Source organism: Mastigoproctus giganteus, chromosome 2, assembly GCF_048544385.1.
Source record: "Mastigoproctus giganteus isolate SK-2022 chromosome 2, ASM4854438v1, whole genome shotgun sequence".
In the NCBI taxonomy this organism is placed as follows: Eukaryota; Metazoa; Arthropoda; class Arachnida; order Uropygi; family Thelyphonidae; genus Mastigoproctus; species Mastigoproctus giganteus.
Genome location: NC_143576.1, coordinates 101,642,143 through 101,658,271, shown reverse-complemented (window position 1 = coordinate 101,658,271; position 16,129 = coordinate 101,642,143). Strand labels below are relative to the sequence as shown.

The 16,129-nt window shown below is 37.0% G+C and overlaps 1 protein-coding gene across 1 annotated transcript in view; it reads right to left on the bottom strand.

Annotated features, from left to right (window-relative positions):
* LOC150089465 (uncharacterized) overlaps positions 1-16,129 on the bottom strand; it is a 1,372,165-nt gene that overhangs the window by 351,652 nt on the left and 1,004,384 nt on the right. Inside the window, exons 45-46 of the mRNA XM_090389992.1 lie at positions 11,905-11,958; positions 1,903-2,010 (exon numbers count right to left, since the gene is read on the bottom strand). Coding sequence (XP_090246118.1) covers positions 1,903-2,010; positions 11,905-11,958 — 162 coding nt within the window. The remainder of the gene's footprint in view (positions 1-1,902; positions 2,011-11,904; positions 11,959-16,129) is intronic.

Sequence of the window (16,129 nt, the reverse complement as noted above, 5' to 3'; positions counted from 1 at the left end):
TTGCTCAGAATAATCACCTGAGAGGGCATAAATTCAAATTGAGGAAAGACAGATGTAGGATAGACGTGCGGAAATTTGCCTTTAGCCAGCGGGTGGTTCGTTGGTGGAACAGACTTCCATCCCTTGTCGTGGAAGTTGATAGCCTAAATAAGTTTAAGGCTCAGCTGGACAGGTATTTCGAACGAACAGAGTTGTGAAGTGGAAGTGGTTATTTTTTATTTATTTATTTATTTATTTTTTTTTTTGGCTGATGCTACATAAGCTTGCTTTCTTGCATCAAATGCCTGTACTAATGCTAAATAGTAGCAAAACCGGTCCGTAAATTATATGCCACACTTAAAAATCACACGGTATTATCAACTTCCGGACTAACACATGACCTTGTCTACCATATTTCTTGCAAAGATTGTGATTCGTCTTACATTGGATCCACCAGATGTATTTTAAACCCGAGGGTTAAGCAAAATGACGCATCAGTTCGTGCATCATGGGTGAATGCATCGGAACTAGCATTCCATGCGATAAATGAAAACCATACATTCCTGTTTAATGAGACCAAAATTTTAAGTATTCAACATAATTATACAAAGTTATGTATTGCCTAGACTTTAGAAATGAAGTACAAAAAAACTCTTATCAACGCTTGTTGACCATTTCTCATATCTGATTATGGACTTTCGAACGTATGCGTACCAAAGACTAATCTCCTATTTATAAGATTCCCAACATACCCGTTTCGTTAGTTTCATACCATGTGAACATGACAATAGTCGAAAAGTCTTAGTCCGCTTAAGGGTGGAATCTTTTAATTATTTTGTTTCATCGTATTTTAATAGTAATTTATTGATATTGCAGTGAGGAATTTTAATTGCATGGTTTTATTGTACTTCCATCTTATTTTAATAGCATTTTATTGGTATTGTAATTTTGCATTTATGACAAAATGTCTTCCTTCACTAAAGGTTGCATGGGGGGTTTAATATTTCTGGGGTCGGGGTGGAGTTCTCCGCTGTTATCCTGAGGTGTTGGACTGTCCGTGAGTCAATAGTGAAGAATACATTATGAGTTTTAAATTAATTTGATTATGAAAATTTGTTTTAAGTATCATTTCGTATTTTATTCGTATAAGGAGATTTTAGTATTTGTATTAGTAATGGCTGCATGGTGCAAGAAGGCCTATGGCTTATGCTGCACCAGCCAAAAAAAAAAAAAAAAAAAACCCGAATAAAACAATGATAAAAAAAAAAATAAATAAATAATAATAATAATTAATAAAAGAAAAGGAAATTAAACCTATTATCCTATGCGCTTCCCTCACCCGAAGGTACTATCCAGATGACCTTTGAATTTCCCCAAACTGTCAGCCTCTACCACCCATGTAGACAACTTATTCCAGTAATTTATAACTCGCAGGCTAAAATAAAACTTCCTGCAGTCCAATGTAAACATTTACCCCCGTAACTCGAATTTATGTCCCCTAGTTCTAGCATCATTTATAATCTTGAAAATTTCGTCCTCATTCATTTTCTTGATGCCTCTCAGAGCCTTAAACACCTCAATCAAATCTCCTCTAAGGTGTCTAGTTTCCAAACTCTGCAACCCACATATTCGAAGTCTTTCTTCTAAGGATGCTCTTTTGCCGATCTCACCAGGCGAGGTGAGATCGGCTTTCCCATTTCTATCTTATTTCACATTTGGGAAAGAAGAAATCCTACGCACTGAATAAAAGGTAATTCCTTGTTTATTTCCAAAATATTAATAGAACATAGGAAAAATTGAGCATATGTAAGCTCTCATTTATGCAGTTAAATAATGGTAAATTGTAGCATGTTATCTTGAATAAGTAGAACTAAACATTTATGAAATAATCATGAAACTATCAAAAACAGCTAATAAATTCACCTTTGAACCTATAGATCCGGGTTCTCCAGGCTGTCCAGCAGAGCCTGGTGGCCCTGTTTTACCTGGGTCACCTCTCTCTCCTTTTGTACCTGGTACACCTGGTAATCCCTGAAATAAATTTCCAAATCATTCATATAACTGATTCCTGAAAACTGATATATACTACATACATTGAAAATCTCATATATTCTTATATACAGCATAATTCAAAAGTAACTGAACACAATTAAAACCGTAATAACTTATTTATTTATTTGTTTGTTCAATACAAAACTCATTCTATCTCAATACAGTAGCCGAATGTATCCTCACATCTAAATACAGCAAAATCTTGCAATGGCAGAATGTATGGGGCAAGGTCTGTCCAATATATCGGATTATTCATTAAACTTGAAACATGATGGGTAAATGGAATAAAAGGATGCTCTTACCAAGAAAGGCTTTAATTCTGCAAATTTCAGCATCTGAAGATTAGCCATCTGTTAGGAAATCTGACTGAGGTGTTTAAGGCTTTGAATGGATTAAGTAAGCTCTATGAGTGAAATCCTTCCTCTTGGTCAGATTGTGCAGAATAAGGGTCAATAAATTCAAATAGAGGAAGAATGGTTGTAGTATAGATATGCGGCCTCCACAGCCAACTGGTTAGGAGTGGGAGTGCAGTAGCATACGCGTTTTGGGTAGACCAAGTTCAAGCCCTTTACTGCTAAATCCAGTCGATCTGCAACCCACACTGGACCAGCATGGCAGATTATGGTATTTATTTCCCTCAACGTGAATCATTGAGGAGGCTTCCATCCTGTAGTGCATTGATAATGGCTGCAGTTTACCCTTTACCTTTTTTTTTTATAGATAGGCAGATATTTGCCTTCAACCAGCAGGTAGTTGATTGTTGGAACAAACTTCCATCTGGTATTATAGAGGTGGGTAGTTTGAATAAATTCAAGGAAGAACTAGACAAACTATTAGAAGGGATGGAGAGGTGATATGTGAATTATTCTTTTTTTTTTTTTTTTTTATTTTGGCTGATATGTGAATTTGGCTGATATTTGGCTTGCTTTCTTTGTTTTCTTGCATCAATTGCACTACTAATACTAAAAGCCTTAAAAATGTCAACTGCTTGCATTTCACCAAACATTTTGATCAGATTTGTTCGAAAAGGAGTAACATTAGCCAAAATATCACCATTGGAGCAACACTGATAGAATTAATATTTACAATCACTGATCATATGGAAAGTTTCAAGGTAGTTTAAGAGTTGGCAGTTAATGGATTTCCCTGTTACTTTAGAAACAGTAGAGGTAACTACAACAGGGTGATAATTGGAAGGAATGAATTTGTCACCCATTTTAGGAATTGGGTGGATATAATCAAATAGCTGAGCAACAAGAAAAACACCAGTTTTATAAGAAAGCATAAAAAGGTGAACAGGACTGCAAATAAAGGGGTGCATGCTTGGGAACAGAGGTTTTAATAACAACTAGCAAAATGCCATCAGGACCTGGATCTTTTTTGACATCATATTGTTCAGAATTATTCTAACATCATTCTGCTGAAATGGGCACTAGAGACATTGAGTGTAGTAGGAAATGATTTACCAAGGTAGTCAGTAAGTTGGATTCTGTTAAGTTCGCTTTACTTAATAATACTACCCAACAAATTTTTTTTTTTCGTCATACCTCTGGAACGAAAGTTGGTTATTCTGAACAAAATTAAGGTCCTGATTATGAAAGTATCAATCTCTTACTTCTGTCATGTCTACATCAAAAGATATATGCATTTTTTTTTAATTCCTTGTTTTTATACAATATCATATTGTGGAAATAACTTCGCAACTGTGATGGCACGTTGCATTACCAGGGTACCTGCCCACTTACTGATGATGAAGCCAAAAATCTTCAAAACGAAGGGTGGTGGTATCCCCTGAAAATAAATAACAGTAGTCTTCTCTACAAGAGAAGCATTATTTACTTGAAGTATTGCAATACCAGCTATCTTGTTGTGAAGGCACCACAATATGAGATACAATTAAAATGATACCTTTCACACTGCATACGTAGTTCAAATTTATGGGTAAAATATGGTGTATCTACACCAATATTATATAGTTAAATACAATATCAACATACATGGTTGTAATTATTACACACAATATATGTTACTTAGAAATGTTTCCCACTCAATGATTTCCTTTTATACTCCAGATTGGTTTCCCATTTAAGGAACCAACAGTAATCTCCCATCATGGCAGAGTCCCAGCGACCATGGTATTGTTTTTCTATTGCAGATACGTCCTGATGGAAGTGCTCTCCTTGTTCATCACTGACATCTGCTAAGTTTTCAGGAAAGAAATCCAGATGGGAATGAAGGAAATGCATTTTCAATGACATTTGGCACCCCATGTTCTTATAACATTTCAGCAAGTTTGTCACCAGTTGCTCATAGTTCTCTTCTTTTCTCTTTCCGAGGAATCCATGTACCATAGCCTTGAAAGATCTCCATGCAGCCAGTTCAACATCAGTCATGTTTCTTTGAAATTCTTCATCTTTTAGGAGCTTTCTTATTTGAGCACCTATGAAAATTCTTTCCTTCCTTCAGCTTTGCATGAGATAAATTTGGAAACATTTTCAGTAAATATGCAAATCCTCTGCTTTCTTTATCCAGTACCTTAGTGAAATTCTTAATCAGTCCAAGCTTGGTGTGTAAAGGGGGAAGAAAAACCTTTTTGTGGATCAACCAATGGAACATACTTTACATTGCTTTTGCTGGGAATATCTCTTTTGTCCCAAAGCGGCATAGTGTTTGGCTGTTGCATGACTATCCCACAAACAAAGGAAACAACAGTATTTGGTGAAACTACCTTGCAACCCAACCAATCCAATCCAAGCAGTCCAATCACTTTGAGATCACCACAAATATCCCAACCACAGTCATTGCAATGTATAGCAGTAAGAATCTGGGACATACTATAGTAAGTTTCTTTCAGGCCAACAGCTTGATCAAAAGGAATTGATGGTAAAGTATTTCCATTATGAAGCAATACTGGTTACAAGCTCAGCTTCGATGCATCAATGAACAAACACCATTCAGACGTATTGTGATCAATGTTCAGTTCGTGCATAAGACCAACGATGTATTTGCAGCCACACAGGTTGTTTTCCATTGCAAAATATCTTGAAAACTCTTCATTTCACTTACGGTATATTGTAATGTTTGTACTTTTGGAAAGTAAGTTCCACTGTTGTAGTCTGGATCCAATCTTTTTGTTCAATGTAGTGTGGGGCCTTTTATTTTTCTGGCTCGTAGTCCAAATCATGTGAAATACATGGTTCTGTGACATCTGGTAAAATGATTTCTTCTGTACCTTCATCACTACTTCCAATACCTCAAGATTTTGGTGGCACAGGTACTGCCAGTTCTTTACCGTGTGGCACTGGCCTAATTGCTGATGGGATATTTGGATATTTGATGCAGTGCTTGCTCTTTTTGGAAATACCTTTTATTTTTGTCATGCAGACATAGCAGTTGTTTAAATGATTCTTCAGCTCGTGCTACACCATAGGGATGGCAAAAGGTAATGCTCTCAGCTTGCTATATAACCACAGCTTTAAGTTTGTTGTACAAGTAATACAACAGATATGTGGAGCCCAAATTTCTTCTTGGTCACCGATCTTGCAGCCAAAGTACAATGAATATGCAACTTTTGTGCCATTGTATATTTTCTTCCTCTGAGTTTTTGGGATTAAGTCCACAAACAGCAGAAGTTGTCTGGGTGATTGATGCAAGTTCTGTGCTTTGTCTTCTCCATTTAACAATGCATTAACCTAAAAACAGTAAAAGCAATTGATAAATTTGAACAGAAGGTGAATTCTTGTAGTGTAGTTTATCATACACTATATATTAGTTGTAGGGTAGATGTGCGGAAGTTTGCCTTTAGCCAGTGAGTAGTTGATTGGTGGAACAGACTTCCATCTTTTGTTGTGGAAGTTGATAGCCTAAATAAATTTAAGGCTGAGCTGGACAGGTATTTGGAATGAACAGAGAGGCGAAATTGGAGCATTTTTTTTTTTGGTTGATGCTGCATAAGCTTGCTTCTTGCATCGTATGCCTCTACTAATGCTAATGCTATTGAATAGTTGAATAATGTAATAAAATTAATAAAAATACTGAATTGTCTGGAAAAGTGCATCAAAATCAAAATATACTATATTGCAAGAACAGTAATGATGTACTTGCTTAACTTTTAGCCCAATAAACAAAACCAACCAAAAGTTAATAAGTTTAAAAATTGTATTTCAAACAGTAATGATATCTTTGTACAGAATCCAGTTATCTATCTATATCTTAAAACTGGGACGCGATAGGAAATTTTTATGATTGATTTTAAATTCTATACTTAAAACTTGAGCAGAAACAACCATTGATTTGCTGGAGGTAAAAATCATGTTGGGTAGTGTAATTATCCGAGGATGAAATGGAAGCATCAGATGGTGAACCAGTCAAGTTTCTCAAAAAAATTAAAACAAGAGGTGAGGGCACTACTAGCAAAGGCAGTTAGATCTTTTCACAGAGTCAAACTATCGTATTGCGATGTATGCTGACTTGGGAATCAGCAAGGGAAGTACACTCCTACTCGAGTTCTTATAATACTAATATAGGGAAAACCAGAAAGGGCTGTAAGGCAATACAACTGTAGAAAAGCAAATGACAACTACCAGACATTTGTGAAGAGGACACTAAAGCTCACATAATATTCAAATGGAAAATTTCCTTGGGGAAATTTTCCATTTGGATATTAGGTGAGATAATCTATAGCTGAATAAGCAGCCATGCTATATGACTAAAATATTCAGACATAAAAAGGGCTTTTATGTCTGATATTCAGACATAAAAAAGGGCTTTTAATTCAAAAATAAAATATGGCCAAGAGGACTGAGCCTGTATAACAGCTTCAAATGACACAGGAGAATTGCCAAAGGTAGAAAGTGCTGGTGTAGCAAGAAGAACAATCAAGTCACCAAAAATAGCCATTTCCTACTGCACCAGCAGTTGGAAGTGGCTACTGTTGATGACTTAATTGTTGGGAAACAGAAAATATATTGTGCAAAAAGGAAGGTAGAATATAACCAAAGTATGTCTTTCAGAGGTAGAAGTTAGTGATGTCATAGAATGGTCATCATCTTTTATGGCAATATTATTGTACATGTTGGTACTAACGTTATTAAGAATAGGCAATTTGAGGATTTACTTTACTGATGTAGGGCAATGATGAGAAAAAGGCAGGATTAAATTTGAGAGTACTTTTTGGAATTTTGCCCAGACATGAGCAGGAGTAAATGATGAAAGCCATGTAATTTAGGCGCCTCCGTAGCCAGGTGGGAAGGAGCAGCAGTGCGTAGCACACGCTTCTTGATTAGACCGCGGTTTGAGCCCGTCACCACCAAATATGGAGGATGCGGAAAGGTCAGGGAATGACCACCGCATGTCCCGGAGTAATATGGCCTTAGTTGCTAATGCTCCTAAAAACCAAATAACAAACAAACAAACCATGTAATTTAATTCAGCCCTGCCAAGATTTTGCAAGGTTCATAGGGTAGAATTTTAGTCTGCAATGCTGATATTTGTTAACAACTCAGATTGCTTTTAATTAAATTGAAGGGATGTAAGAATATTTGCTGATGCTATTGAGACAGGATAAGAAAACGAGAAATACTAGTTTTATAGAGGGGGGTTTACAGACAAATAGTTCGACAGCAGCTGCAAACAAAGGCAATTTTGATTTTTGCAGTGCTTCTACTGAGACTTGCAGCAGCCTGGCAAGTAAGGAATGGGGAATTACAAAGTTTCCATTTGTCCCTGTTCACAAATTAGACCGTTAAAACCTCTGCTATATGACATGGGGCATTGTCATTCTGATAATGAAAGGCTGCATTTCTGTAGCATTAGCATTAGTAGAGGCATATGATGCAAGAAAGCAAGCTTATGCAGAATCAGCCAAAAAAAAAAAAAAACACTTCCATTTCACCCCTCCGTTCGTTTGAAATACCCGTCCAGCTGAGCCTTAAATTTATTTAGCCTATCAACTTCCACAACAAGGGATGAAAGTCTGTTCCACCAAATAACTACCCGCTGGCTAAAGGCAAATTTTTGTACATCTATCCTACATCTATCTTTCCTCAATTTCAGTTTATGCCCTCTCAGGTGATTATTCTGAACAAGAGGAGGAATCCCATCGGCATTGGGCATGCTCAAACCATTCAAGGCTTTATATACCTCTATCAGATCACCTCGCCGGTGCCTAGTCTCCAGACACTGTAATTTGCAAAACTTAAGCCTTTCTTCGTAAGAGTAACCCTTTGTTCTGTTCACTAATCTTGTTGCCCTTCTCTGTACTCGTTCCAGCAGCTCTACATCCTTCTTGAAATGAGGCCTCCACACCTGTATACAGTACTCAAGGTGTGGCCTGACCATTGCCTTATACAAGGGAATAATCACCACCTTATCCCTGCTAGAAAAATTCATGTATATCATTGACAAGACACCATGAGCTACACTTGCAGCCCATCTGCACTGCTCAGAGATCTTCATATCTGCCTGCACAATTACCCCCAGGTCCTTTTCATTCTCTACCACCGTCAGTGTAATACCACAGAGTTGATACATTGCTCTGGGGTTGCTGTTTCACATATGTAGTACTTTACATTTGTCAATGTTAAACTTCATTTGCCATCTCTCAGCCCATCTGCTCAACCTTTCCAGATCCTGTTGCAGCAGTATAGCATCAATGGTGTCCCTGCCAACCTTTGTATCATCTGCAAATTTGGACATTAAGCTTGATATATCATCATCAATATCATTTATAAATACAGAAAACAATAATGGATACAACACTGAACCCTGAGGGACTCCACTAATAACATTAGTCCACGATGAGCAGTGTCCATTGATTATCACTCTCCGTCTTCTCCCCCTCAACCATCCCTTTATCCATAGCAGCAATTTGCCTCCAATGCCACAATGCTCCAATTTGTGCAGCAGTCTTCCATGTGCAACAGTATCAAAAGCCTTTCTAATATCCAAATATATAATATCAAAGTTATTCCCTGCATCCAGTTCTTTTGTGACTGCATCATAGTATCCAATCAAATTGGTCAGGCAAGACTTTCCCTTAACAAAACCATGCTGTGTCCAAGCTATAACTAAAGTCTTGTCTAGATGATCCTGCAGTGCTTCTTTAACCAGTGCCTCCATTAAATTTCCTGGAACAGAAGTTAAACTCACAGGTCTATAATTACTTGTGTCAGCCTTTGATCCTCCTTTGTGAATTGGGGTCACATTTGCACATCTCCAGTCTATGGGTACCTCCCCTGGGTCCAAGGAAGCTCTCATAATTATGGCTAAGGGTTTGCTTACTTCCTTTGCTGCCTCCTTTAATATAACTGGATAGATCCCACCACCCCAAGTGCCTTTCTTGTGTTTATCTTCAACAATTTCTCCTTCACTTTGCTCTCAGTTATTACAAGATTATCTAGCTTACTGCCAGAGTTGAATACACCTCTGGCATTCCCCTCGCTGAATAACTCCTCATGTGTGAATGTCGATGCAAAATATTCATTTAGTTTGTTAGCTACCTGAGCTACAAGAGGAGGATCATCAACAGTTGAACCATCGATATCAAGTGGACCAATCTGATTCATCCCCTTCCTTCTAGAGTTTACATAAGTAAAGAACTTTTTGCTGTTTTTCTTTGCATCCTTTGCCAAAGATTTCTCGTAATCTGCCTTCGCCTGCCTAACCTCCTTTGTAACTTGGTTACAGACCAGCTTATATCTATCATAGGCTTCTGTGTCACATGTTAATTTATATGTATCCCATGCATTTTTCTTCTCTGCCATATGTCTCATTAGTTCATCTGACATCCATTTAGGCCTAAACCTTGAACAATATTTCTTAGTTGGTATATAAAGCCTAATAGATTCCAAATAAGTTCTTTGAATGCTTTGAATGTGTAGGTTGCACATAACTGTCCAAGCAGGTCATGGACTTTGTGACCTCTTAGACAAAGGCTGTGATTATTTATATAAATGACATATATGAGAACAACCTATCCTCCTTATGGTTCCATCGCCTCATTATGAGAGGCTCAGATTAGTCACAGTTAGTTGCACAGAAATGTTAATATTGCAGCATCCCATTTTGAAAGTCTAAGTTCTGATCCATGATGTGTACTGCTTCTAACTTACTACACCACTACTGCACAGGCATATCCTGGGGTTTAAATTTAGTACATAATCAGAATTAACACAGGTATTTAGAAAAAGTAGAGGAATGCCATCAGAGCCTTAATGCCATCAAGATTGTTCAAATTTCTAACATCCTTCTGTCAGAAAACCATGGAAGGCAATGAGTGGAGTATACCGAGTACGACAGGAATTAGTTTACCAAGATTGCTAACATAAGACTTAGAAGGAAAAATAGGATGCTGCCAATTTTGTCTTTAATTAAAGAAACAACCATCATGTTGTAAAAGAGGAGAGAGTATTGACAGACAGGAGTTGCTGACAATAGCTTAAGCAAAAGACTGGAATGCTTCACTACCACTTGTAGAAGATACAAGTTTTTTTATTTGTAGCCTATTTAAAACTGAATCTGGATTTATTAGTAATTTTTTTGTAACTGTTGCAAGCTTTAGTGTAGAGGCTGGATATTTCAATAAGTAACATTCTTATGTTGAAGAGGCTTAGAATATTTATTGGAAAATTCAGGTTTGGATAAAAGACAAGATTTCAGGTGGCATGCAGCATAAAAGATTTCATTCATATGAGAATAATTTCAATGACTGGGCAAGCACTAAGAATGGCATATTTGAAATAGTAAATCAACCAAGGAAAAGAAGAACTCACTCAGATTATCCAATTTTTCATCCTTGTAATATGTCAAACAACATGAGACCGAGAACAGAGAGAGAGAGAGAGAGAATGTGAGCAAGCAAATTTAAATGATTAATCAGAAATTATACACTGGTTCCTTCGATGATTATTCATCCAACAACTACTCTTATTTCTTTAAATCTCATTTGTAATTTACAATTCAGTTTTCTAATTAATAATGCGCAAAGTCCAGAATACTTAAAACTATTCAGCCTAAAATGTACAGGAAATGTGCAATTCTTTAGTTAATATTGACTAATAAATCATGATTAATAATATGACTTAGGAAAATTAACTGTTTCTGGAGTGCATATGTAAATATAAACCTTTCCACTCTGGGTAGTATGTATGTATATATGCCTGTATATATTTGAATGTGGTGACATGAAAACGGTTTTGCAAACTAGAGTAGAAGATCAATTATTAGTTTAGTCACCTGCCTGACTTCAACTTACTAAAGCTGGAGAAATTCTCTAGAATTCAGATCTAGAGGTTTATGAAATTAAATTAAGCGATAAAAACAGATGCAGAGGATATTACTACATGAAAGAAAGAAAAGTAATGAAAAATTTCTTTTATACAAAATTACTTTTTAATATATATTTTCTTTACTTCTGATTTGATTTTTGACGATAATTACACTCTAATGTTGAGTGACAAACTGAAAATTAGAACAAAATTAATATTAAATTTATGCACGTTTCAATTTTTACATAAATTCAAAAGTCCACAAACAAACTTACTCTGCAAAGCTGACCACCACTGGAAAACACATTCACACAAACCACAAATTCACTCCTTAACAAAAAAAGGGGTAGGGATAAACAAAAAAAAAAAAAAGTAGTAAAATTTTGTATTGCGATGTTTTTAAAATAAATGCTTCTCTATCTATCAAGAATCCAATTAAGTGAAAACAATAATGGATTTTACAAAATACTACAGTAAACAAATCAGAGGAAATGATAACAGGATAGAGTTTTAATAAATGGAAAAGCAGGTATCTAATTAAATATACAATCATTTACACATAGTAAATGATTGCATATTTATTGATTGTTTTAAAATTCAAACTTACTTGAAGTCCAATAATTCCGTGTGGTCCTGGAGAGCCAATAGGTCCATCTTCTCCCTAAAATTAAAATTAGTTAAAATATTATTCTACTTCAAAATGTTTTTCACATTTATGGAAGTTTCAATGTGTTCAATTTATAAAATCAAAATGAAGAAATAAAAATATGACTACAACTTGTCACAAATGAATCAATTGCATTAATGACTGAAATAGTAGTAGTAGTAGTGGTGGCACATGATGCAAGAAAGCAAGTGTAGGAGCTTATGCAGCATCAGCCAAAAAAAAAAAAAAAAAAATCACACCATTCCCTCCAAATGCCTGTCCAGTTCCTCCTTAAATTTATTTAACCTATCAACTTCCACAACGACAGATGGAAGTTTGTTCCAGCAATTAACCACCTGCTGGCTAAAGGCAAATTTCCGCACATCTATTCTACTTCTGTCCTTTCTTAATTTGAACTTATGTCCCTGTAGGTTCGTAATCTGAACAAGTGGAAGGATCCCATCAGAATTCAGCGTGCTCAACCCATTCAAGGCCTTATAGACCTCAATCAGATCACCGCGCAGGTGCCTAGTCTTCAGCCACTGCAATTTGCAGAACTTAAGCCTCTCTTGGTAAGAGGATCCCTTCATTCCCCTCACCAATCGTGTTGCTCTTCTCTGTACACGCTCAAGCAAATCTACATCCTTCCTAAAATGAGGCCTCCAGACCTGTACGCAGTACTCAAGGCGTGGCCTGACCATTGCCTTATACAGAGGGACAATCACCTCCTTTTCCCTGCTAGCAAAATTCCTATATATCATTGACAAAACCCCATGACCTGCCCAAGCAGCCTGTCTGCATTGCTCAGAAAACTTCATATCTGACTGCACAATTACTCCCAGGTCTTTTTCATTTTCTACCACCTTAAGTGTAGTACCACACAGTTGGTACGTTTCTCTGGGGGTTACTTCTACCCATATGCAGTACTTTGCATTTGTCAAGGTTAAACTTCAGTTGCCACTTCTTAGCCCATCTGCCCAAATTATCTAGATCCTGTTGCAGTAGCACACTGCCATGACTGTCATTAACAACCCTGCCAACCTTTGTGTCATCTGCAAACTTCGACATTAAGCCTGATATACCTTCATCAATATCATTGATAAATACACAAAACAACAGTGGACCCAACACCGAACCCTGTGGGACTCCACTAATAACATTAGTCCACGAAGAGCAGCATCCATTGATTACCACCCTCTGTCTTCTCCCACTTAACCATCCTTTTATCCATTGTAGCAACTTACCCTTAATACCATTCTGCTCCAATTTGTACAGTAGTCTTCCATGCGCAACAGTGTCAAAAGCTTTCCTGAAATCCAAGTATATGATATCAAAATTATTTTTTGCATCCAGTTCCTTTGTGACCACATCATAATAATCAATCAAATTTGTCAGACAAGACTTTCCCTTAACAAACCCATGCTGTGTCTGAATTATTGCTGCAGTCTTGTCTAGATGATCCTGCAATGCATCTTTAACCAGTGACTCCATTATTTTACCCGGAACAGAAGTTAAACTAACTGGTCTGTAATTACTCGTGTCACCCTTCGATCCACCTTTGTGAATTGGGGATACATTTGCACATCTCCAGTCAGTGGGAACCTCCCCTGAGTTCAAGGATGCTCTCATAATTATGGCTAAGGGTTTGCTTAGTTGCTTTGCCGCCTCCTTTAAAATAACTGGATAGATCCCATCCACCCCAGGTGCCTTTCTTATGTTTAACTTCAACAATTTCTCCTCCACTTTGCTCTCAGTTATTACAAAATCATTAAGCACACTGCTACAATTTGATAACCTTCTTCCATTTTCAAACTGTAATAATTCCTCACGTGTGAATGTAGATGCAAAATACTCATTCAGTTTGTTTGCTATCTGAGCAGGATCATCAACAGTCGAACCATCGATGTCAAGTGGACCAATCATATTCATTCCCTTCCTTTTAGAGTTTATATAAGTAAAGAAATCCTTGCTGTTTTTCTTAGCATCTTTTGCCAAAGATTTCTCGTAATCCGCCTTCGCCTGCCGAACCTCCTTTGTGACCTGATTACAGACTAGCTTATATCTGCCAAAGGCTTCTGCGTCGCCTGATAATTTATATGCATCCCATGCATTTTTCTTCTCTGTCACGAGTCTCATTAGTTCATTTGATAACCATTTAGGCCTAAACCTTGAACAATATTTCTTAATCGGTATGAAAAGTCTAGTAGCTTCCACGATTAATTCCTTGAATGCTTCCCACTTAGAATTTACTGTTTGTAACATCGTCAGTTGATCCCACTGTACAGAATTTAAAAACTGTCTGAGACCACTGTACTCCCCTTTACGGAAGCAAAAACCCTTTCCTTTACCCCTGACGGTAGTTACCTCTTTGAGTAAATCCCACTTCAGCACACTGTGATCACTGCCACCTAGTGGTTCCTTTATCTGCAAATTCTTAATACACGAATGATCACTGCTGATAACCAGATCAAGAGTGTTACTTTCTCTGGTTGCCTCTCGAACATGCTGCTGCAGAAAACAATCATCCAATAAATCCACAAAAGTCTGACTAGTGTGTGAGTGACCAACCCACAAGTTCCAGTCAATATCTGGGAAGTTAAAATCCCCCATTATAAGACATTCTGATTTACTGGCCCACTCTATTTCTCTGTACAATTGTTCATTGTACTCATTCAAGTCATTAGGCCTATAACACACTCCTACTCTTATTTTTCCTTTCGCAGTGCTTATCTCACACCAAACTGACTCAACAGAGCACTGTTCATCTATATTAACTGGGTGCACTTCCTTTGATTTTATGTTTTTCTTAATTAACAGCATAACACCCCCTCCCTTTCTGTCCTGTCTATCCTTTCTGTACACATTGTACTCCCCAAATTCCAGTTCTGCATTCCTTATATCTTTGTGACACCACGTCTCTGCTATCCCAACAATATCCGCCTTTGATGTCTTGACCAACACTTCAAATTCATCAAATTTATTTATTATACTTCTAGCATTGGTATACATGCAAGCATACATGCTCCTATGCCTATTCCTTGTTACCCTAACACATCCCATATGCCCAACTATTCCATGATGACTGTCATCCATCCCTGAAATCCCCAACACCCCTCGCTCCAGGTCGCTTCTTATTCTAATAGAAGTTGTGCAAGAATCACCTTCACCTCTGCCTGCTGTTACTGTTAAACTCTTAGTCTTTGTATCCCCCCAAACTAGCAGTTTTCCGACCCACCTAACACTGCCTCGATAGCATCAGCAAATATTCTTGCACCCTTTCTATTTAAGTGTATCCCATCCCTGTAGAAGCAATCCCTCCTGTTAACAAGTACAGTCCAGGCTGAAAAAAATTCTACCCCTTGAGCCTTGCACAATCTTTCCAGGGCCGAATTGATCGACAAGGCTCTCATCATGTACTCCCTCCTATCGTGTCTGGGCAGAATTGCAGACACTTTCAAATTCAACCCTATTTCACGGCTTTTTTTCAACAGTGACCTGTACTTGTTGAGTAATTCTGCCGGTCTCCTACTCTTAATATCATTAGTGCCAACGTGTACAACTATATCACCTTTTGTGCCCTTGAAAGATGATATCCGCTCTACAACGTCATCAACCTTTGCCCCTGGCAGACATACCCTGGTCCTGCTCCACCTAAAATAAACTATATTTTTGAAGAGATACTGAAATTCTGTACGAGTGATCTGCATTTGTGAAATAAATGTAAACTAAATTTATACAGAAAATCATAAAACTTTGTTACAGCTAATGAACTATATATGGGTGGTCCTCAGAGTCTGAGCAAGTTACATTCCTAGAAACAGGAAACAATTCAAAATGATCCATGTTAAAAATAGATTTTTCCATAGAAACAATATAATATGAATTTAAACTTCTGAATAGAGTTTACAAGCAAAAGTCTAATATGTAATTTTTTATATACAGGGGGTCCCCAGTATCTGAGTCCTTGCAGTTACGTGGATTTGCAAATTAAAGAATTAAAGCTTTTTCTCTTGAGAAAATTAACCAAGCATTTGAATATTTTTTGTGAGAACAATCTTTTTCGTGATCGTGAAAAAAGTTAAGCATGAAGTTAAAGCCATAACTAAATGCTACGATACAATTTTATCTGAAAAATACGGCAAAAAAAAAAAAAAAAACACACACACACAACTCTGGATTCATTCTT